The sequence below is a fragment of the Pongo abelii genome, chromosome 9, assembly GCF_028885655.2.
Source record: "Pongo abelii isolate AG06213 chromosome 9, NHGRI_mPonAbe1-v2.0_pri, whole genome shotgun sequence".
Lineage (NCBI taxonomy): Eukaryota > Metazoa > Chordata > Mammalia > Primates > Hominidae > Pongo > Pongo abelii.
The window spans coordinates 67,222,924-67,246,525 of NC_071994.2; the positions used below are offsets into that span (position 1 = coordinate 67,222,924).

The window sequence follows — 23,602 nt, forward strand, 5'->3', positions numbered from 1 at the left end:
TTCAGAGATTCAGTTTCTTCCTGGCTTAGTCTTGGGAGAGTATATGTGTCCAGGAATTTATTAATCTCTTCAAGGTTTTCTAGTTTTTGTGTGCAGAGAGGTGTTCATAGTAGTTTCTGATGGTTATTTTTGTTTCTGTGGGTTCAGTGGTAACATTCCCTTTGCCATTTCTAATTGTGTTTTTTTGGGTTTTCCCTCTTTTCTTCTTAATTAGCCTAGCTATTGGCCTATCTGTTTTATTAATTTTTTTCAAAAGCCAATTCCTGGATTATCGATCCTCTGAATGACTTTTTGTGTCTCAATGTCCTTCAATTTAGCTCTGATTTTTGTTATTTCTTGTCTTCTGCTAGCTTTGGGGTTGATTTGTTCTTGCTTCTCTAGTTCTTTCGTTTTGTGAAGTTAGGTTGTTAATTTGAGATATTCCTAACTTTTTGATGTGGGCACTTAGTGCTATGTATTCTTCTCTTAACGCTGCTTTAGCTGTGTCCCAGAGATTCTGGTATGTTATATCATTGTTGTCATTATTTTTAAAGAACTTCTTTATTTCTGCCTCAATTTCATTATTTACCCCAAAATCACTCAGGAGCATGTTGTTTATTTTCCAAATAATTGTATGGTTTTGAGCAATTTTCATTGGGTTGACTTCTATTTTTATTGCACTGTGATCCAAGAGTGTGTTTGGTATGATGTCGGTTCTTTTACATTTGTTGAGGATTGTTTTATGTCCAATTATGTGGTCGATTTTAGAGTGTGTGCCATATGATGATGAGAAGAATGTATATTCTGTTGTTTTTGGGTGGAAACTTCTGTAAAGGTCTATGAGATCCATTTGGTCCAATGCTGAGTTTAGGTCCTGAATATTTTGGTTAATTTTCTTGTTTAATTTAGGATAGTTAGGTCTTCTTGTTGATTGAACTCTTTATCATTATGTATTGCCATTTCTTGTCTTTTTTTATCTTTGTTGGGTTGAATTTTGTTCTATCTCAAATTAGTACTGCAACCCCTGCTTTTTTATTTGCTTGGTAGATCTTTCTCTATGCTTTTATTTTGAGCCTATGAGTGTCATTACGCATGAGATGGATCTCTTGAAGACAACATATCATTGAGTCTTGTTTTTTATCCAGCTTTATCCAGCTTGCTACTTTGTGCCTTTTAAGTGGGTCATTTAGCATGTTTACATTCAAGGTTAATATTGATATGTGTGGATTTGATCCTGTTTTTGTACTGTTAGGTGGTAATTATGTTGTCATGTTTGTGTGGTTGCTTTACAGTGACACTGGTCTGTGTGTTTAAGTGTGTTTTTGTATTAGCTGGTAGAAGTCTTTCCTTTCTATATTTAATGTTCCTTTCAAGAACTCTTGTAAGGCAGGTCTGATGGTAATGAAGTCCCTCAGTATTTGCTTATCTGAAAAGGATCTTATTTCTCCATCATATAGGAAGCTTAGTTTGGCTGGATATGAAATACTTGGTTGAAGGTTTTTTTCTTTATTAGTGTTGAATATAGGCCCCCAATCTCTTCTGGCTTGTAGGGTTTCAACTGAGTGGTCTACTGTCAGCCTGATGGAGTTCCCTTTGTAGGTAACCTGCCCTTTCTCTCTAGCTGCCTTTAACATTCTTTCTTTCATTTTGAAAATCTGATGATTACGTGTCTTGGGGATGATCTTCTTGTGTAGAATATTGCAGGAGTTCTCTGTTATTTCCTTAATTTGACTGATTGGCCTCTCTAACAAGGTTGGGGAAGTTTTCATGGACAACATCCTGAAATATATGTTCCATGTTGTTTGCTTTCTCCCCCTCCATTTCAGAGATGCCAGTGATTCATAGATTTCTCTTTACATAATCTCATACTTCTTGGAGGTTTTGTTCATTCCTTTTTATTCTTTTTTCCTTATTTTTGTCTGACCATCTTATTTGAGAGAACCAGTCTTCAAGTTCTGAGATTCTTTCCTCAGCTTGATTTATTCTACTCTTAATACTTGTGATTGCATTGTCAAATTCTTATATTGTGTTATTCAGCTCTATCAGACCTGTTAGGTTCTTTTTCATACCAGCTATTTAGTCCTTTGGCTCCCATATCACTTTATTGTGATTCTTATTTTCCTTGGATTGGGTTTTGCCATCCTCCTGAATCTTAATGATCTTTGTTGCTATCCATATTCTGAATTCTATTCGTCAATCCATCCAGTTTGGCCTAGTTAAGAACTCTTGTTGGAGAACTGGTGCAGTCATTTAGAGGACATATGACAGACACTCTGGACCATTGGAGTTAACAGAGTTCTTGCATTGTTCTTTCTCATCTCTGTGTGTGGGTGTTTCTTTAATTGCAGTGTAGATTGAGTACACCCAATAGACTTCTTTTCTGGCTGTTTTCATCAGGCCAAGACTTTGTGTAGGGTCTTTATTTGAAGCTGACTTCTTGTCTCTGCTTTTAGAGCGGGGTATGTTAGTGAGGTATTTTTGGTGTTGAAGCTTTGGGGTGTGATCCAGCAGGTGACACTTAGGCTTATTGGTCAGTTGGTTGATTCTTGCTTGGTTGTGTGGCTTCCCTATGTTTCCTCACAGTTGTAACCACCTTCCCTCTCAGTGCTTTGAAAGTATGGGCTCCTCTCCCACTTGAGTACTGGCTGTAGTTCATGACTTAGTACTCCTGCGCTGCCCACTGCAACTTTGGGGCAATCTCTGTGTTTATGTTCCTTCCTCAGCTTAGAGGCAGCAGAGGAAGAAATCTTAGTAGTGGTTGTGACCAAGGGTCATTTGCTTGACTCCTGGAGGCACCACCCCAGAGAGATGCAGGTCAGCAATCACTCAGTGCAATCATCCCAGGATAGAGAGTTTGTGCTGTGGACCCAAGCCAGGGGTTCCCTGTCTGATGACAAGACATAGGGGGTTTGTGGGACCCATGGGAGAAAAAACTGGCCTCTTCTCCTTGGGTCAGCTGCACTTGTTGGAGGTGTGGATAAGGTACTTAGGGTCTTTGCTCCTTCGTTAGTCCAAGGGTGACAAGGGCAGTTACATTGCAGAGGTAGTGGCAGAGAGGCTGTGTCCAGGGTGTTGCTGAGCTGGTACTGGCTTGATAGTTCTGGCAGGGGGTGGCTGGAGGCTCAGGCCTGGAGGACCTGCCCAGTGAGGAGATATGGGAACAGGCACCCATGTAACAGTCTGGCCACTTTTCCATAGGACTGCTACAGTATGCTTGGGGCCCGCTGCAGTCTCTAGTCACCTCAGATTTTCCAGAACCTAGAAGTGTCACCAGTGAAGGCTGTGAAACAGCAAAGATGGGAGCCTGTTTCTCCCTCTGGGAGCTTTGTCCCGGGAGGTACAGACCTGTTGCTGGCCCAAAGGCACCTGTAGAAAGTTGCTGGAGACCCTGTTTGGGAGGTCCCGCCCAGTGAGGAATGGGATTGGAACTGCTTAAAAAAACAGTCTGGCCACATTGTAATGAGCAGTTGTGCTGTGCTGGGGTCCATTTCAGCCCCCGGTTGCCTCAGACACTCCAAAGCCCAAAGACTGGAATGGTTAAGTCACTCAAACAGCAAAGATGGTGGCCAGCCCCTCTCTCTGGAGCACCATCCCAGGGAAAATTCAGTTCTCTGTTGGCTGGAAACCTCAGGCAAGGGTGGCTGGAGGCCCTGGTTGGGAGGTCCTGCTTAGTGATGAGGAACAGGATTACCCACCCATGTAAAGCAGCAGTGTGGCCACTTTTTGTTAGAACTGCTCCTTCAGCTAATAAACAACTTCAGCAAAGTTGCAGGATACAAAATCAATATACGAAAATCACTAGCATTCCTATACACCAACAACAACCAAACTGAGAGCCAAATCAGAAAGGCAACCACATTCACAACTGCCACACACAAAAATAATTACCTAGGAATACAGCTAACCAGGAAGGTGAAAGATCTCTACAATGAGAATTACAAAACACTGCTCAAAGAAATCAGAGAAGTCACAAACAAATGGAAAGACATCCCGTGCTCATGTATAGGAAGAATCAGTATCATTAAAATGGCTACACTGCCCAAAGCAATTTACAGATTCAATGCTATTCCTATCAAACTACCAACGACATTCTTCACAGGACTAGAAAAAATTATTTTAAAATTTATATGGAACCAAAAAGGAACTTGAATAGCCAAGGCAAACCTCAGCAAAAAGAGCAAAGCTGGGGGAATCATGTTACCTGACTTCAAACTATAGTGCAAGGCTACAGTGACCAAAACAGCATGGCATTGGTACAAAAACTTTTCTTTTGTGGTCTTCATCTTGGAATTATTTTAAACTTATAATTAGTTTGCAGGGTATTGTTTCTGTTTTGTTTTTTCAAAACTTTAATGTTCAAAGCTATTCCAAATGTTTATTTTTCTCTTTAATTTTCTTCTTGAAATTTTTATATTTAGTTCATTTTAAATTTTTTAATTTTTTTATTTCAATAGCTTTAGTGGGGTATAAGTGGTTTTTGGTTACATGGACAGATTATATCATGGTAAAGTCTGGAATTTTAGTATACCCGTTACCAAGATAGTGTACTATGTACCCAATAGGTAGTTTTTCATTTCTTACCCCATCTACCTTCCCCATTTCCCCACTTCTGGGACTCTGTTGTCCATTATACCACTGTATGCCCTTGCATAATCATAGCTTAGCTCTCACTTAAAAGTGGTATTTGGTTTTCCATTCCTGAGTTGTTTTTCTTAGGTAATAACCCTCCAGTTTAATCCAAGTTGCTGCAAAAGACATTATTTTGTTCTTTTTTACAAGTTAGTAGTATTCCATGGTGTGTGTGTGTGTGTGTGTGTGTGTGTGTGTGTGTGTCATTTTCTTTATTCACTCATCTGTTGGTGGGCACTTAGGTTGATTCTTTATCTTTGCAATTATGAATTGTGCTGTGATAAACATAATTCATGCAGGTGTCTTTTTCATATAATGAATTCTTTTCCTTTTGGTAAGATACCCAATAGTGGGATTGGTGGATCAAATGGTAGATCTACTTTTAGTTCTTAGAGAAATTACTTTACTGTTTATTCTAGAGGCTATTCTAATTTACATTGCCAGCAGCAGCATATAAGTGTTCCCTTTTCACCACATCCATGCCAACATCTTTTGTTTTTTGACTTTTTAATAATAGCCATTCTGGCCAGGCTTGGTGGCTCACACCTGTAATCCCAGCACTTGGGGAGGCTGAGGTGGGTGGATCACCTGAGGTCAGGAGTTCCAGACCAGCCTGGCCAACATGGTAAAACCCCATCTTTACTAAAAATACAAAAATTAACCAGGCATGGTGGTGCACACCTATAGTTCCAGGAGGCTGAGGCAAGAGAATTGCTTGAACCTCGGAGGTGGAGGTTGCAGTGAGCCGAGATCTCGCCACCGCACTCCAGCTTGGGTGACAGGGCAAGACTGTCTCAAAACAAACAAACAAACAAAAAAAACAAACAAAAAAAACCATGCAAACAAAAATAATGGGCATTCTCGTTGGAGTAAGGTGGTATCTCGTTGTGGTTTTAGTTTGCATTTTCCTAATGATTAGTGATGTTGAGCACTTTTTCATGTTTCCTGGCCATTTGTATATCTTCTTTCAAGAAATATCTGTTCATGTCATTTGCCCACTTTTTAATACGATTATTTGTTTTCTTCTTGCTGATTTAAGTTTCTTACAGATTCTGGATATTAGTCCTTGTCAGATCCATAGTTTAAAAATATTTTTCTCCCATTCTGTAAGTTGTCTGTTCACTCTGTTGATTATTTCTTTTGTTTTGCAGAAGCTTTTTTAGTTCAATTAGGTCTGCTTCATTTATTTTTGTTTTTGTTGCATTTACTTTTGGGGCCTTAGTCATGAAATTTTTAAATTTAAAGCCTTAATCTGTTCATGAGACTGATATACCAAAATATTAAAAACTTAGAAGTTAAGTTAGCTTATCCTTTGTCTTTGAGAACATATTAAGATTACAAATAGGATCTTTTTTCTAATTGCTTATTGCTGATGTCAGAGAAAACTTTTGATGTGTGTATGTTTGTATATCTGCCTACCTAATTAAACTCTTACTAATTGAAACAGTGTTTAGTCAGTTTGTATGTATTCTCTAGGCAGACAATCATATTATCTTACACATAACGAAAGTTTTATTGTGGTGAGGACAGTGCAAATGTTGTATAGTAGTAATAAAATATCTGGATGTAAATTTTTACCAAAAGCAATATAGATGACCCATTTCAGTTAAGTTTCCATTTTAAGCAAATAATTTTGGATAGTCCCTTTTAAGTATATACTTTATCAAAAGCTGCTTAATAAAATTGGGCCTGTATGTGACATGCATTATTCTGTAAAAACAAAATGTTTGAGATTTCACAAACTCTTAAATTGACTTCTCTTCCAAAGTCTTCTGCCCACTATATTTTCTCTGAACTTTTTTTTTTTTTTGGTGGAAGAACAGAATCTTGCTCTGTCACCCAGGCTAAAGTGCAGTGGCATGATCACAGCTCTCTGCACCCTCAACCTCCTGGGCTCAAGCAATCCTCCTACCCCAGCCTTCTGAGTAGTTGGGACTACAGGTGCATGCCACTACTCTTGGTTAATTTTTTTTTTTCCCAGACAAGGTCTCACTCTGTCACCAAGGCTGAAGTGTGGTGGTGCGATCTCAGCTCATTGCAGTCTCTTATGCCTAGGCTCAAGTGATCCTCTGGCCTCAGCCTTCCAAGTTACTGGGATTACAGGCATGAGCCACCATGCTGGGTCTTTTTTCAGACATTTGAAGAATATCTATATAATGTTCAGAGCACACATCTGACACTGCCCTGGCCTGACTTGGCACAGACTTCAGTCTCCTAAAGCTTCTATTACTTTATTCACAAATCAGTTCTTTGGTCAGAATATAGTTTATAATAACAGTTCTTTGTTATCACTTCTTTTCTATCCTCTTTAGAAATGTATCAGCAAAAACAAAACTATTTTGGGGTTGCTTAACCTTTAAAAAGGAATTCAAGGATAATTAAACATTTTTGTGCTCAACTTGTGCATGCTCTAGAAAACCAGTTCTGTTTCCCTGAGAAAGTGAAAAGACATGTCTGGAAATATCTATATATTACTATGCTTACTTCAGCATTAATTATAAAAAATTATAAACATCTTAACCAACAATAGGGAATTGGTTATGATATTTTATCTATATCTACATGATGGTATAATATTGTTATTAAAAATAATTATGTTAAAAATATATAAATACATGGGAAAATACATGTTATAGGAAGGGGAGAAAAACAGGATTCACAACTATGTATACAATATGCCCTCCTTTGGATAAACACACGCACACACACACACACACACACACACACACACACACATGCATACCTTCAGAGATAAATGGTTGCTAGGAAATGTTACATGTTACAAAATTTATTTCACTTTCATTTTATTTCCTAAGTTTTTCTGCCATTTATTTATATTAGCATAAAATAATATGCATAAGGTGATTTATGAAGACAATTTAGAAGTGAAAGAACACGGTTTATAGAAATGCAGAGACTTGGATTCTAGTCCTGCCAGTGCCACAAACTCTTTATGACCTTAATGTCTAACAGTCTTGGTTTCATTGTTTATAGAATGAGTCTTGTAAGATATGGTTATATATAAAATATCTTACAAACCCGAGAGATTATTATATTAGCACGTACCTTTTATTTGCAGATGGATGGCCTATTTGCAGATTATCTACTTCATACATTTGGGCAATTAAACAAGCAAGTAAACAAAGTGGGTGTTTGTAATGCATTAACATATAGAGTTTAGCAGTGTCTAACAATTCCAGCCTTGCAACCTTGAAGTATAATTTGCTTATAGGTTATACTAAGTTCTTAAAGAAAACTAGAGATAAGCAAAGACAGAAGAACATCCTGAAAAGGATTCCCCCATTGCCTGTTCCCAGATATGTTGTAACATTTTTATGTGCATGGTATGTGTGAAATGGTGAAGTCAAGGTAGAAGGAAGTTGTCAAAAACATAAGTCGTTGCTCATACACTCATGTATGTATGAAAACAGTATTATTTGTCAGATTATGTGGTATGTTTTGTCACTACAAATATGTGTGTTTTCTCAGTGACTTGAAAAAAGGAGGGCGCAATGTTAGGTCAGTCTGTTATGACAGGCAATTCTAAACATGTTGGGTTTTGCACCTGTGATAGCTTTTTTTTTCCTGTTTGCCTATAAAGACACTGGGGAGAGAAAAATCCTGATTTTTATCCTGTTTGTTTAATGCTTATCATCCTGCTTACTATCTTTTAGTGACTACTCTCCAGCTGTTTAAACATTTTCCTCACATTCCTGTCAGAAGTGTGACTTAAATCCAGATTCAAGAATTGTAATGTCCACATCCTCATTGTTTATTTCTCTAACACATTTTTAGTTAAGAATGGAAAAGACCAAACCAGCTAGCATTGTTACATTTGAAATCCAAATTCTATGAGGAGTACTTCTCATTAAATTGTGGGTTTGTATTCTGATACTCCCAAATCTATTATTGCTTAATCTTATGATACAGTGAATTTGAAGAAGAGTCATTTAACTGCAGGTTAGGGTCATTTCTTTTCATCCTTTGAGAATGTATTTTTGTAAACTGTGTAACATAGACTATGTCTATGTTAGTGTATTTTATTTGAGAATATAGAATTCAAAATTTCCTATAAAATATGATTCTAATGGTAGTTTTAAATGCACAGTATATTTAATGTCATTTACGTGTGAAATAGAGGATCTCATACGTAACCAGTGTCTAGTTAACTATCTTAACAACCTCTTTGTGAAAAATTTAGTAAAAAAAAATCTTACTAGGCCAACCATTAATTACTGTACTATTTGAGCTGTGGTCACATTAAGCTGAGTTTTGAAGAAGCCTATTGGATTTGAAAATTGATCCTTGGAATTTCCCAAAAGTTTTAAGGGTAATACTTTTTTAATCACAGAATTATTCTTATAGTGTAAACTAACATATTTATGAGGCTATTTAAGTAACTAAGGTGGTCTTACTACCTAAACTCTCACATTCTTTTCCTGGATGTTATATGTTTATTATTTTCTATTAGGAGAAGGAATTTTCTTATAGGCTTTTTAAAAAGAGACACATTTAATTTAAATGTTATACATTAAAACATGGCTCAATAGCTATAAATTTATGGATGCAGATGAAGGTCTTGGGAAATATTGAAAACCTATAATATTTCACCTTCAAGAGATCATTCAATTTAGTCACAATGCTATGGACATTTTTGTTATTCTGGTATATTTTTCTTATATTGTCTGTGCAAAGCATTTGAGAAAAATGGGCACATTAATATTTTTTCTAGTTTCAGGCAGCAAAATATCTGACTGCTCATTTAAGTAATAGATCTACTGTAGTTTCCTCCTTACCCATGGTTTTGCTGTCTGTGGTTTTATTTACCCATGGTCAACTGAGGTCCAAAAATATTAAATGGAAAATTCCAGAAACAATTCATTGGTTTTAAATTATGCACCATCTGAGTAGTATGATGAAATCTCACACCATGCCACCTGGGATATGCATCATCCCTTTGTCCAGCATATCCACACTATGCACCCATTAGTCACTTAGTAGCCATCTTACCTGATTTACCATCAGAAGGTCAATAGTAACCTATAGCTATGTCACAATGTTTATGTCATTCACCTTTCATCTCATCACGAAGGCATTAAATCATCTCACATCATCCCAAGAAGGGCAAGTATAATACAATAATACATTTTGAGAGAGACCCCATTCACATAACTTTTATTAGTCTAATATCATAATTGTTATATTTTATTATTAGTTACTGTTCATCTCTTACTATGTATAACTTATAAACTAAACATCATTGTTATGTATGTATAGGAAAAAACATAGTACATATAGGGTTCCATATACATACATACATAGTACATACAGGATTCGGTATTATCCACAGTTTTAGGTTCCCACTGTGGGATCTTGAACATATCCTCCATGGATAAGAGGGGACTTACATGCCTATATGTATATGGTTGTAAAAAGTTGCATTGTTATTTCTGTTAGGTAACTTCAATTTGAGAAGTCAAATATATTTGGTAGAATTAGAACTAAAATGAAGGGATTTTGTTTGTCCTTATTGAAAACCTGTAGTTTCTTTAAAAATGTGAAAATATGCAGTCATCATTCTCTAGTGTATGTTTTTTAGTACGATTTACCAAGACTAGTGATTAGCTAATGATATGAATGACAGACTTCTATGAGAATGGGATTATTTGCTGTTAATTCACAGAACTGATTCACTTTTTATCAGAGGGGCAGTTTGTGGGGGTGGTAGAACTGATGATGCAGGCTGTATTGTTACATTATGTTTTAACCCAAGCTCACATACTTCCTTCCTGATTCTGAGGCTCATTTTAGAAAATAATGTACCTTATTCACGAAAGAAGTTTGTTGAGAGAAAGTAAAAGGATTTTGAAAGACATTTTTGGCTTTTATTGTAGCCTGATAAAACTTTCCAGTTCTACCAAGGATTATACCTTTCTGCTACCCAAGTAGTTTAAGCCAAGGATAGTTACATGTTAACACCCATTCTCATTAAAATAGCAGTTCCCATACTTTTAGTCTCAGTACCCTTTATACTGTCACAAATTATTGAGAACTCTAAAAGAATTTTATGTGGTTTTATCAATTCATTTATATATTATAAATTACAACTAATTTTTTTTTTTAAGATGGAGTCTCTCTCTTGTTGCCCAGGCTGGAGTGCAATAGCGCGATCTTTGCTCACTGCAACCTTTGCCTCCTGGGTTCAAGCGATTCTCCTGTCTCAGCCTCCCAAGTAGCTGACACTGCAGACATGTGCCACCACACCCAGCTAATTTTTATATTTTCAGTAGAAGTGGGGTTTCACCATGTTGGCCAGGCTGGTCTCAAACTTCTGACCTCAAGTGATCCACCCATTTCGGCCTTCCAAAGTGCTGGGATTACAGGTGTGAGCCATCACACCCAGCCACAACTAAGATAAATTTTTTTTTTTAATTTACCCACTTTTAAATAACAAAATCCCATTCCATGTTAACAAAAATACCATGTTTTTATGAAAAATAACTATCTCTCCCAAAACAAAAAAATACAGAAAAGAGTGATACTGTGTTACATTTTTGTAAATGTCTTTGATATTTGGCTTCATAGAAGCAGCTGGATTCTCATACCTGCTTTTGCATTCAAGCTCTTGTGATTTGATTTTTTTGGTTGAAGTATATGAAGAAAATCAAATCTCACAAATATGTCATTGGAAAAGGAAGGAGTATTTAGTAGCTTTTTCAGATAATTACAGATACTTTTCTTTATATACTGCTCCAATATCCAATGAATAATAGTTTCTTAAAGGTTAGTTACAGTGTGGAATTTGTTACCACATCTGTGAACTTTTCTTACTGTTACATTAAAATCTGTTGGTCTACTGGGCACTTTGAATAGATCTTTCACATGCATGATTTTATAATATCATGCACTGGTCATTTGGCAAATATGGGTTTAGTGAGTTACATACAGCTTCCAAATATTGACACATGTCACTATATAATACTTAAAATATAACATTAACTAATAGTATGATAGTATTTGTCATAGAAGTCTTAAAATATTACAAAACTCTCAGGTACTTGAAAGCTCATATTTTATCATTGATAACAAATTGTCTTAGATCTTTATCTTGAAGTGACAGGCCCAGTTGATTTATGTTGAGAAAATGTCTGCCAAATACATGTCTGCCAAAATATGTTTGGCATATATAATGCCAATTATAATGAAATTAAAATGTTTATTGCCCCATCAGTGGCCTTTTCAATTAAAACTGACTTTTTTATTGCAAGTGTGCAGCTATAAAGAATACAGCGATTACTAGTGTAGTTTGGTGCCACTGCTTTGATTCCTATTAAGACACAAGCAGTTTTACTCACAGGAAAGAAACAACCAATATCTTAGTTTTATTATGAAAATAATTTTGACATTGGGGACTCTTTTGATAGCTGCTATTCTAGAATAAAAAGGCTTATTGCAGTCACAAATAAGCCTGAGATATAGGGTTATGGAATTTAGTATAGATGGGTTGTTGAGAGAAAAATATATGGATATCAAGGGCCAGTTTTTCATATCTGCAGGTTCCTAAGGGCTGACTGTGGGACTTGATTATCTGCAGATTTTGATATTGGTGAGGAGACCTGGAACCAATCCTCCACAGATACCAAGGGACACATAAAGATAATGATGTCAGCTTTTCTTTACCAGATTAGTATTAATAGATAAAAAGTTCTAGGGAAATATAGAGGAGGATACGTTATTATTGTTGTTGTTATTCATAATAAAGATGGTTTTGGAGTATAGTAGAGGAACAGCCTGGCCTGATTCTTTGGATTGGAGAGGGCGAGAGAAGCTGGGAAGTTTCAAAGAAGACTTCATAGAATAAATGATTCTTAAGTTATCAATAATATTTTGAATAAATTGCTATTTTAAACTAAATATGTAGTAGAAATGTTTTTACTGATTTGCTAATTAAGGTACAGTTAAGCCTTTCTCTAGAGAAACTGTGAACATGATTAACATCTCTCTCCAAATGTAGGAAATCATGTCGATCTTACTTTTCTGATATCTCTAGACTCATACAAGGTAGGCAATGAGACAGTGAAAGGAGGAGCTAGTTTTGGAAAACGTCTGTACAAAAGAGGAAAACGTCAAAGAGATGGGGATAGAAACATGGGTTGGATCAAAGGGGGTAATGGTCATAATGCCTAACATTTACATCCACTGGATTATATGCCCGGGGCTTCTCTGAGCACTTTGCATGTGTATATAAGATCAGTTGAATGTATTTGTGTAAGTCTACTTCTGGGCTCTCTATTCTGTTTCGTTGATCTCTTTGCCTGTTCTTTTGCCAGTACCACACTGTCTTGTCTGCTATAGCTTCCTGGTAGGTCTCAAAGTTTGGTAGTGTCAGACCTCCAGCTGTTTTTCTCCAATATTGTATTGGCTATCGTGGATCTTTTGCCTCTCTTTATAAACTTTAGGATCATTTTGTTAATATCCATAAAATAACTTGCTGGGATTTTTGTTGGAATTATGTTGAATCTGTGGGTCAAAGTGGGATGAACTGACATTTTGTCAGTATTGAGTCTTCCTGTCCATGGACATAGAATCTCTCTTCATTTATTTAGTTCTTTGATTTCTTTCATCAGAGTGTTATAGTTTTCCTCATATAGATCTTTTGCATATCTTGTTATATTTATACCTAATTATTTCATTTAGTGGAATGCTAATGTAAATGGTATTATATTTTTGCCTCAAATTCCACTTATTTCTGACATAAAGGAAAAGTGGTTGATTTTTGTATATTAACTTGGTATCTTAGAACTTGTTTTTAATTGCTTATTAGTTCCAGGGATGGATTTTTTTTTTTTTTTTTTTTTTTGTCCTTTCAGATTATCTGCTTACACAGTCATGTCACCTGTGAACAAAAGCAGTTTTGTTTCTTTCCTCCCAATATATATACTTTTTATTTCTTTTTCATTTTATTGCATTAACTAGGACTTCTAGGATAATATTGAGAAGCAGTGGTGAGAGGGGCATCCTTACTTTATTCTCCTGATCATTCTTGGAAAACTTTGAGTTTTTCATCATTAAGTATGATATTAGCCATAGGAGCTTTTTTTTTTAAAGATATTCTTTATCAAGTTGAGGAAGTTTCCCTCTACTTCTAGTGTACTGAGGCTGTTTATCATCAATAAGTATTGGATTTTGTCAAATGCATTTTCTGCATCTATTGGTATGATCACATGATTATTCTTCTTTAGCCTGTTGATATGATGTAATGCTTTAATTGATTCTTGAATGATTAACCAGCTTTGCATGCCTGGGATGAATTCCACTTGGTCATGATATTCTTTTTATTCATTGTTGAATTCAGCTTGCTAATATTTTTGCTTTTATGTTTATGAGCAATATTGGTCAATAATTCTTATTTCTGTAAATGTCTTTATCTGGTTTTGGTAGTAGTATAGTGCTGGCCTCATAGAATGAAGAAGGTATTCCCTTTGCTTCTGTTTTCTGAAAGAGGTTGCAGATAATTGGTAGACAGTTGTCCTTTGGAATCTGCAGGGGAATTGGTTCCAAGAATCCCCCACACATACCAAAATCCGAGGATGCTCAAATGTTTTATATTAAATGGTGTGGTATGTGCATATAACCCATGCATCTCCTCCTGTATATTGTAAATCATCTCTAGATTACTTATACCTAAGACAATGTAAATGTTATGTAAATAGCTACTGTCCTGGATTTTTATATATACTATTTTTATTGTTATATTGTTATTTTTCTTTTTTTTCAAATATTTTTGATCCGTGGTTGGTTGAATCCACAGATGTAGAACCCACAGTTACAGAGGGCTGACTGTAACTTCTTCCTTAAACGTTTAAAAGAATCCACCAGTCAATCCATCTGGGCCTGGTGCTTTCTGTTTTGGAAAGTTATTAATTATTGATTCAGTTTCTCTAACAATATAGGACTATTCTGATTGTCCATTTCTTGTGTGAGTTTTGGCAGATTGTGTCTTTCAAGAAATTGGTACATTTCATCTACATTGTCAAAGCTGTGGGCATAGAGTTGTCCATAATATTCATTGATTATCTTTTAAAAGTTCATGGAAACTTTTGTGTGGAGGAAAAGTTAAATATTAAATTTGAACTCAATTGAATGTGGACACAAACAATGGTCACCAAGTCCTGGCACAGGTTGTGTGAGCCCCTTGAGGCGTTTGTCCAGCACTGTTTCAGAGAAATCTCTATTTCAGTCTATTCCTATACCTTGGTTATGGAAAAGCGATAGGCCGGGTGCGGTGGCTCATGCCTGTAATCCTACCACTTTGGGAGGCCAAGGCGGGTGGATCACTTGAAGTCAGGAGTTCAAGACCAGCCTGGCCAACATTGCAAAACCCCGTTGCTACTAAAATACATGAATTAGCTGGGCATGATGGCGGGCACCTGTAATCCCAGCTACTCAGGAGGCTGAGGCAGGAGAATCACTTGAACCCAGGAGGCGGAGGTTGCAGTGAGTTGAGATTGTGCCACTGCACTCTAGCCTGGGCGACAGAGCAGGACTCATCTCAAAAAAAAAGAAAAACAATAGACAGTCACAAAAACAAGTTGACCTTTTTGTGTTCCTTGAGTCCAGTCACGAAGGGCCTTCATGACTGGACCTCCTGCCAAACAACTCATTACAAAAACAGCTAGGGTCCCACGCTGTGCCTAAGCTTCATGAGACCTCTCCTTGTCTGTGCACAGACAAGTGGCTGACTATAGAGCCCAGGCCATTGCTTCCCAGTCTAGTGGTTGTTAGAAACAAGTGCTCGGTGCTGCAAAGTGAAACCAGCACTCAGGCAAAAAGCGTTCTCCGCAAGGCAATTTACTTCTGCAGAAGGGTGCTCCCTGCATCAGCCACGATCACAAGAGCACACTGAACAAATAGGGTAGATGGATGATTCGCAAGGGAGAGGGTAGAAGTGGTTCTTGTGCTATAGCACAAGACATGTCTGGACATGTCTGGGCAAGTTAGGGCACAGCAAGAGCGGGAGGGCTGCTTGCGGGCTAAAAATGAGAAAGTACAAGGAAGTGGGGCCTTCGAACCAAGGACATTACACAATTAAACCCTTTGAAGAGGAATTCACCACCTCTGGCATGGTGAATCCTCCATAGTCTGGTGAGTGTGGTATCTTTAACTCTGGAGCCCAAACTGTTGCTTCCCAGTCTGGTGGTGAATCCTCCATAGTCTGGTGGGTGTAAAGACATTTATCTCTTTTCCCTTCTCCCCTTTGCATTGCAATTTGCTTATTATATCATTTGCTTATTTTATTAATTTTCTTATTATATCATTTGCTTATTATATCTACATTGCCATTTACATGGGATAAAGCTTGTTTACCTTTAAAGGTATTGTGTGTGTGCCTTTTCTTCTCCTCTCATGGGTCTCCTGCCCAGAACAATCTGTACTGATATCCCCTCTTTCGTTTCATTTGTTAGCAATTTGTGCTTTTTTTTTTTTTCTTAATTAGCCTGGCTAGAGGCTTATTGAGCTTTTCAAAGAAGCAGCCTTTTATTTTACTGATTTTTCTCTATTGATTTTCTGTTTTCAATATCATTGATTTCAATTCTAACTTTTATTTTCTTTATTTGCTTACTCTGTATGTAATTTACTCTTCTTTTCTAGTTTCCAAAGGTCAAAGATTAGATTACTGACTTTAGATCTTTCTTCTTTTCTAATATGTGCATTCAATGATAGAAATTTTTCTATAAGCACTGCTTTCACCACATCCCACAAATTTTGATGTTTTATTTTCATTTTCAGTTAGCTCAAAATATTTTTTAAATTTCTCTTGAGATTTCATCTTTGACTCATGTTATTTAAAAAGTATTGTTTGACTGGGTGCAGTAGCTCATGCCCATAATCCTGGCACTTTGGGAGACTGACACAGGAGAATCACTTGAGCCCAGGAGTTCGAGACCAGCCTGGACAACATGGAAAGACCCTTTCTCTATAAAATAAAAAATATTAGCCAGATATACTGGTAGGTGCCTGTAGTCCCAGCTACTCAAGAGGCTGAGATGGGAGAATTGCTTGAGCTCAGGGGGTTGAGGTTAAAGTGAGCTGTGATCATGCCACTGCACTCCAGCCTGGGTGATGGAACAAGACCCTATCTCAAAAAAAAAAAAAAAAAAAAAAAAAAAGTGTTATTTAACCTCCAAGTATTTCTGGATTTTCCAGCTATCTGTCTGTTATTGATTTCTGGTTTAATTCTGTCATGGTCTAACAGCAGACATTCTATGATTCCTCTTCTTTAAATTTGTTAAAGTATGTTTTATGGACAAGAATGTGGTCTGTCTTGCTGAACAAGATATCTCTTTTTTTGTAATGAATTGAAGACTCTCAGATTCATACGGAAATTTTAAAATAATTCAATTCTATTTTCCCTCAATGATACATATTTTGCACTTGATTTCTAATGTATTCCATGATTTGTTCTCATAGTTAAGGGGATGTCTTTCATTTTGATGCGGTATTCCTATGTATGCCAACCTAGGTCTCAGAAATAGCACCCAGAGTGGCATCTGTGGGAAATCGAGGCTGTCTTCATGAAATATATATGCACATTGGTGAAAGTTTTCAACATTATGAATCTGTACATGAACTTTTTTTTAAATGTTGGCTTTAGAGTCATTCCACATCAGGTAGGAATTTGTTAAAATGGGCAAACATTTAAAATTTCTCAGAGATTAACTAATAATTAACTTTTATTATTTGTAAATGTTACTTTTTTTTTTCTATTTCATTTAGTTTTGTCAGCCTGGCGGGTGGCAGCTGTCCAGAGAGAGGAAGCAGCCAACGTTCTTTGTGGTTGTCCTGACAGATATTGACTCAGATCGACATTACTGCTCATGCCTAACCTTCTATGAGGCAGAGATCAATCTTCAGGTACAAAAACCTTTACTAGCTAAAGTACAGTCCAAGGTACAACATTTAGGAATGTTTTTTATATGCCATATTTTTGTTAAAACTGCAAGTTTGAGTTTCATGGGCTAGCTTAAGAAGCATGAAGAAATTTTTATGTTTAAGGTTGGAGAGGAGAGCAACATATTAAAATTACTTTCCAGATTTAATTGTCCTTTTTCAAAACAATGATCATAATCTGAATACTTCTAAAAATAGTGCATCCTTGAATTGGTTTATTAAGAATATTAATTTCTTCTCTTGGTGAACCTATGATTTTCCCTGCCAGCCCTTCTCCTGGGAGGTCTTTCATATAAGGTGGAACATTTACTCACAATGTTTGCAAATCGTTATTACAATGCTTGACATTATTGTTTAAGCACCCAAATGTTAACGCATTCTTCTTAGGGGTAGTATTATCAACATGATCAGGCAGAAATTCATAAGCTAGAACTATGAAGACATATAAAATAATTGCTGTTTCAGACTATTGGTTGAGGTTCTTAGTTTCACACTACTGGCTCTACTTTCTCTAAGCAGAAAGGAGTCATAACGAAGTATTTGGCAACTTATGAAATTTTAGGGGTGAGGGACAAGCAGGGAACCAATTCTGGGTACTAGGAACAGCCCAGCTTGGTGCTATTCTCATAGAAACCATATTCCTTCCACCTTTTACTACTTGACACTTATGATGCTGGGTATATATCAGACATTATAACCTTCACCATGGTTGTGCTAGAATATCCATTCTCCTGCAGATATTCACACTGCTGACTTCTGCTTTAGTCTCACACTGCTGACTTCTGCTTTTAAGTTTTACATGAGTTGTTTCTTTGGTGGAAGTAAGATTGTATACAGAGCCCATTTTGCCCCAAAAAGTGTAGGGTTTTTTTTGTTGGTGCTGGTGGTGGTGGTTTTTCTTTCCAGGCTCTATAATACAAGAAGGAAACCATAAAGCGGATTTGGAAGATATTGAGTAAGCCAGTTTGCATAATCTGCTGTAGTTTCTGCTACGTATAGAGTATCACCACTGGGGGGAAAAGATTGGCCTGCTTTCTGAAATGGCTTAACAAAGGAGTGTTTGGTAGTTTTGATTATGTTTATTAAACTCTAAAATCTGAATTTTCTGGATGTAGAAATCTGATTTTTGAGTACAAGAGGAGACAAATTACCTTTCATGATGCAGACTCATTATTCAAGTTCATTAGACTGATGTATTAAAACCAACATGCTAGATTACTAATTTACAGGAAATGTGAAAAGTGCTGAAAATGCATATAGAACAAAATATGCATTATCAGCACATTGTCTTCCTGTCACCAGATCTTAGTAGAAAGCCATATCAAAGTCCAGAATTTTGATTATGGAATCAAACTAAGGGATATTTGATGTTAAATACTTAAAGACTATCAGACTAATATAGACTGTTGCTTCTATTTGAAATTAGAGATTACTGTATGTTATCAATGGGGACAGAAAACTTTCAGTTTGTAACTTAAAGTCTCCTCTCCCCTGGATACTGTTTGGTTGTATGTTGCCAACAAATAGCTAATCAAATTCTCATTTTTATCAGTTCAATCTGAATAAGTTAGAGAGTGTTCTCTAGCCCAAGAACCACTCTGTCTCTTTTATTGGCCTTTCGTTTCTCTGTTGATCTTTAGCATTTAAGTTAATGCTGAGAATTCAGTATATTCTGTTATTTCCATATTCTTGAGGGTATCACTTCACAACTCCTTGGAATTATCTAATGAAACTAACTGTAATTATTTAGATTCTCCCTCTTCACTATTCACCTGTCTTCTTCTAGACAAACTGACAGAAAGGCAATATATTGACATCATATTAATAGCAGATGTTTATAAATAGGTTCTAGGAATTCTTGGGTATTTTTCAAACTTTTAATTTGGAAATAATTTTAAACTTACAGAAAAGTTGCAAGAATAATGCAAACATGTATATAGCCTTTACCCATATTCACCTGTTGTTAATATTTTGCCCCATCGATTTATTTGAGGTCTTTCTTTCCTACCCTTCTTTCCTCTCTTTATCCCTTCTTCCCTCTTCCCCTCTCTTCTCTCCCCCCTCCCCCATACACACACACACACACCTAAATTCTTTAGTATACACTTCAGAGGTACATGAACAGTACGTAAACAGTACAGTTATCAACCTCAGGAAATTTAACATCAATATAATAAAACCTACTATCCATATTCCAGTTTTGTCATTTGACCTAATAGTGTCCTTTATAGCACCCCCCCCATCCCTTTTTTCTTCCAGTACAGGATCTAGTACATACTACATATATTGCATTTAGTTTTCATTTCTCTTTTGTCTCTTTTCATCTGTAATAGTTGTGCAGCCTTTCTTTGTCTATAATGTTGACATTTTTAAATAATGTAACTTCTCACCCCCATTTTTAATTCAATGTTTCTTATTTTGTGTTTTCCAGTGTCTCTCATTGTTAGTTTCAGGCTGTGTCAACAGTTGGAATATTACCTGTGTTCCTTCTAAGGGCATCCTTCTAAGAGTACACATCCGGAAGTCCACAATGCCTGTCTGTCCCTCATTGATGATGTTAATTTTGGTAACTTGGTCAGATGATTGTCAGATTTCTCCACTTTATAGTGGCTGTTTTTATGTTTGCAATTAATAATCAGTCTACTAGAAGACACTCTAAGACTATGCAAATATCCTACTATTCATCAATCATGTTCCCCTAGATTCAGCATTTACTAATGATTCTTGCCTATAGCAATTTTGATTCTGATAACAAAAAATGATTATTTTCTAACTCCATACTCCCTCTATTTTTAGCAGTCAGCAGTCGACCTTTTGCTATAAGCAAGAACTCTCTCTTCCTGTCTATTTGAGCTACAGATTCATGGATTCAGGTTTTTTTTTTCAATAATATATAAATCATTAATGGTTTTTATTATTTTAATGCACAAATTATCCCATATTTGACCAGCGTGCACCACTCAGACAGATTCTTGTGTTCTTTTCACAGATTTCCTTTTAGAAAAAGTACTTTTTAGCTTTTCATCATAACAAGTTGATCTAGAATCATTTTATTCCTTCCCTGCCTCTGCCTTGAAATCAGCCATTTCTTCAAGTAGTCTGACTCCTTTGAATAGGGAATAATATTAGAAGCTAAGATCTGGGTTCTCATATAGTTTGAATCCATATGTCAAGAAGTTATTTCTCTTTTTAGCTTAGATATTTTCCTACTTGCCATTTTAAGTGGACCCAGAAATCATAATTTATTTATTACGATCACCTTACAAAAGGTTACAGTCTGCTTCATATCAGTTTTTTCCAAGATTCTGAAAATGTGGATAGGTTGTGAGAATTCTGGATTCTATATAATTGTACTTAGATACTAGCCAGAATTGTAAGACCACTTTTCTGGAAACATAAGTTAATGTCTTTTGGGCTTGGTCGAAAAGAGGGACAAACAATGAAGCAGAATTTCAAAAAAAAATAGAACCCAGAAGATGTTTCTTTCTTGTCATCAGTAAAGTTGTTTTCATTTTTGGCATGAACTGTTGACGTCCCTTTAAAAATGTGTTTTTCTTTTCTTTTTGGATCATATCATCAGTTCAAAATAGATCTTTTAATTCTTGTTTGGTGTGAATTACTTCATACCAAGTATATTATGACACATTATTTGGAAGCCTAAAGAGGGGGAACTTAGGGACATACACCATCCAAAATGTGATTGTGCAACTTTAAAAATGTTAGCTCTGTTATCTTTCCAAGATACAGTAACACTGTCAGTAATCATAAGCAAAACTTGGCATTAAACTTTTGATAATATGTTCCCAAAATTACTCAACTAGGTAATGTGATCCTCAATTTTTTTAAGTAATCAGTAAAATATGATAGATTTACATTGACTTTTATTACTTATCTAAGTAATTATTTGATTATCTTTAAATATGTTAAAAGTATAAAATTTTAAATATCTAAAATTTAAATTTAGTTCTATATCTTTTTAAAGTTATTTCATATGTTTATATACTTGTCCCTGAATCAGTGATAATTATGCAGTTCTCAGTGAGAACATTTGGTATGTCATCAAATTGTCATCAAAGAAAGAGGGAATGAATTTTGTAATTTCGAGAGATAAGAGGAGGAAAAAAGAGGGAGAGACATAGAAGCATAAGATATGTTTCTCCATCACAGTGGGCTTCAAATCTAGCTTCAGAAGCAGAACCAAAACTTAAGTACAAAACCATTCCAAAGTATCATATACTAAGTGTTATTCAGTGAAATAGATAATAATTGCAGACTAGGCAAATGGAATAAATCATACAGAGTTTAAAAGACTCAGTGGACATTTTAATAAGAGCTAACACCTAGAGTAAGGGAAAGAAAAAGGACAATTCAAACAAAAAGCTTGTGAAAAGGAAAAAAGATTGTAGTGCTTATGATAAATTAAAGTCTTATGTTCTGGGTACTGTGCTAAAAGTTTTACAACACTTTATTTCATTCTGTTTTATTTAACTCACATATAGTTTATTCTCACAAAACACCATTTGATAGGTTTTAACATTTCCATTTTACAGATGAGGCTTACTTAGGGACATTCAGTACCAAGTTGAAGTGCTTGATTGAGTCTGTCTCCAAGGACCAAATAATAACCACATATACTACAAAGCTGTGAAAATTATATCAGTGTGCTATAGGTTCAAGAATTAAGTGTCAAGGATAAAAACAATTATGGGAACAAAAACAATACTCCAGAAGCAGACCCTATTGTGTATAGGAGATCAGTATCCAACAATAGAAGCTTTATAAATCAATGGAATGTGTGTATTTCAACAAATATTATTTAAACAGTTGATGAGCTATTTGAGAAAACAAAAGAAATTTAAACAATATCATATAATTAATTCCAAGCAGTTAAGTAATTAGCTGGAAAATGGAGTAATAGAAAGGAATTTATAAATTCATCTCTAGATGGTATAAAACAGTGGAGAAAACCACACACAAAACATTGTATAGATTTAGCTGAAGTACTACAACCCAATCATTTTTGGTACTCCCCCACCCCCACCGTCCCGCTCTTTATCATAGTAAACTATGCTCATTGTAGAAAACATAGAAAGAACATGCAGGAAAAAATTTGAGAGAACAGAAAAAAATTGACATATTTCCTTCCAATAATAAGGATTTTTTTTTTTTTTACAAAAATTGCTGTACACTAGTTGACCATATGGGTAGATTTAATTACTCCCCTGATGGACATGTATTTCCTGTTTTGTCAATATTATGAATAACTGTGATGAATATCTCTTTGGAAAAACCTTAGTCCCTTCAAGAAGGGTTTAGTCCCAGGTAATCCAACTCTTTGAACTAAAAATTAGAAATAGCGGTGTTTGGGAGTTGGGCTTGCTCATATTGTAATCAACTTTACACTTGGTAGCATTCTAGAGACTAATTCTTAGGTCTTATTCAACAAGACTAGACTTTGTTAGAGTCTAGTGAAAACTAGCATGCGTAACATAATTTACACAGAGAAAAAATTGGGAGACTTGTATATTCTGAGTTTATTCTATAGTTTGATAATTTACAACTTTGCAAGTATCCACATGGGATTCTCCTTAGAGTATGGATGCTGAAGATTATGTTTTTTACCGAAGAATCTGTCTTCTCCTCCCCTTTTTTGAAATGAGAATTGGCAAATGGACAGAATGCTGAATCTTAACAGTCCCCGTGATGTCCCTCACAGATGTATTTTGTAGGGAAAAACTATCACTGAATTAACTATGATTAATTGGTGCTACATGCTTAAAATGATATAAGACTTTAAAAAAACAGGAGAAACTTTTGGGAATAAGTTTCCAGAATCCTTCAACATCAAATACCTTTTCTTACATTTTGACAACTATTTCAGTCTAGGAAGGGCTGCAGTGAGAACTGTGTATTGTTACTATTTCATTTTAAAACAAAGGTTACTACATTCAAATATAATTAAAGGAAAACAAATCTGAACATCTTTTCAAATTGACAGTTTGGCATCTCAGATGTTATCTTTCCTAAACAGCTTATTTTAACT

General features: G+C 35.7%; 1 protein-coding gene across 9 annotated transcripts in view; it reads left to right on the forward strand.

The window, feature by feature from the left end:
* The window catches only part of SBF2 (SET binding factor 2), a 544,825-nt gene that overhangs the window by 237,592 nt on the left and 283,631 nt on the right, over positions 1 to 23,602 (forward strand). For all 9 annotated transcript variants that reach the window (XM_063728148.1, XM_054524676.2, XM_054524670.2 and 6 more), the window contains one exon: positions 17,386 to 17,523. Coding sequence is in view for 7 of the 9 variants with exons in the window: in XM_054524670.2 (XP_054380645.1) it covers positions 17,386 to 17,523 (138 nt within the window). In the remaining 2 variants the exon portion in view is untranslated. The remainder of the gene's footprint in view (positions 1 to 17,385; positions 17,524 to 23,602) is intronic.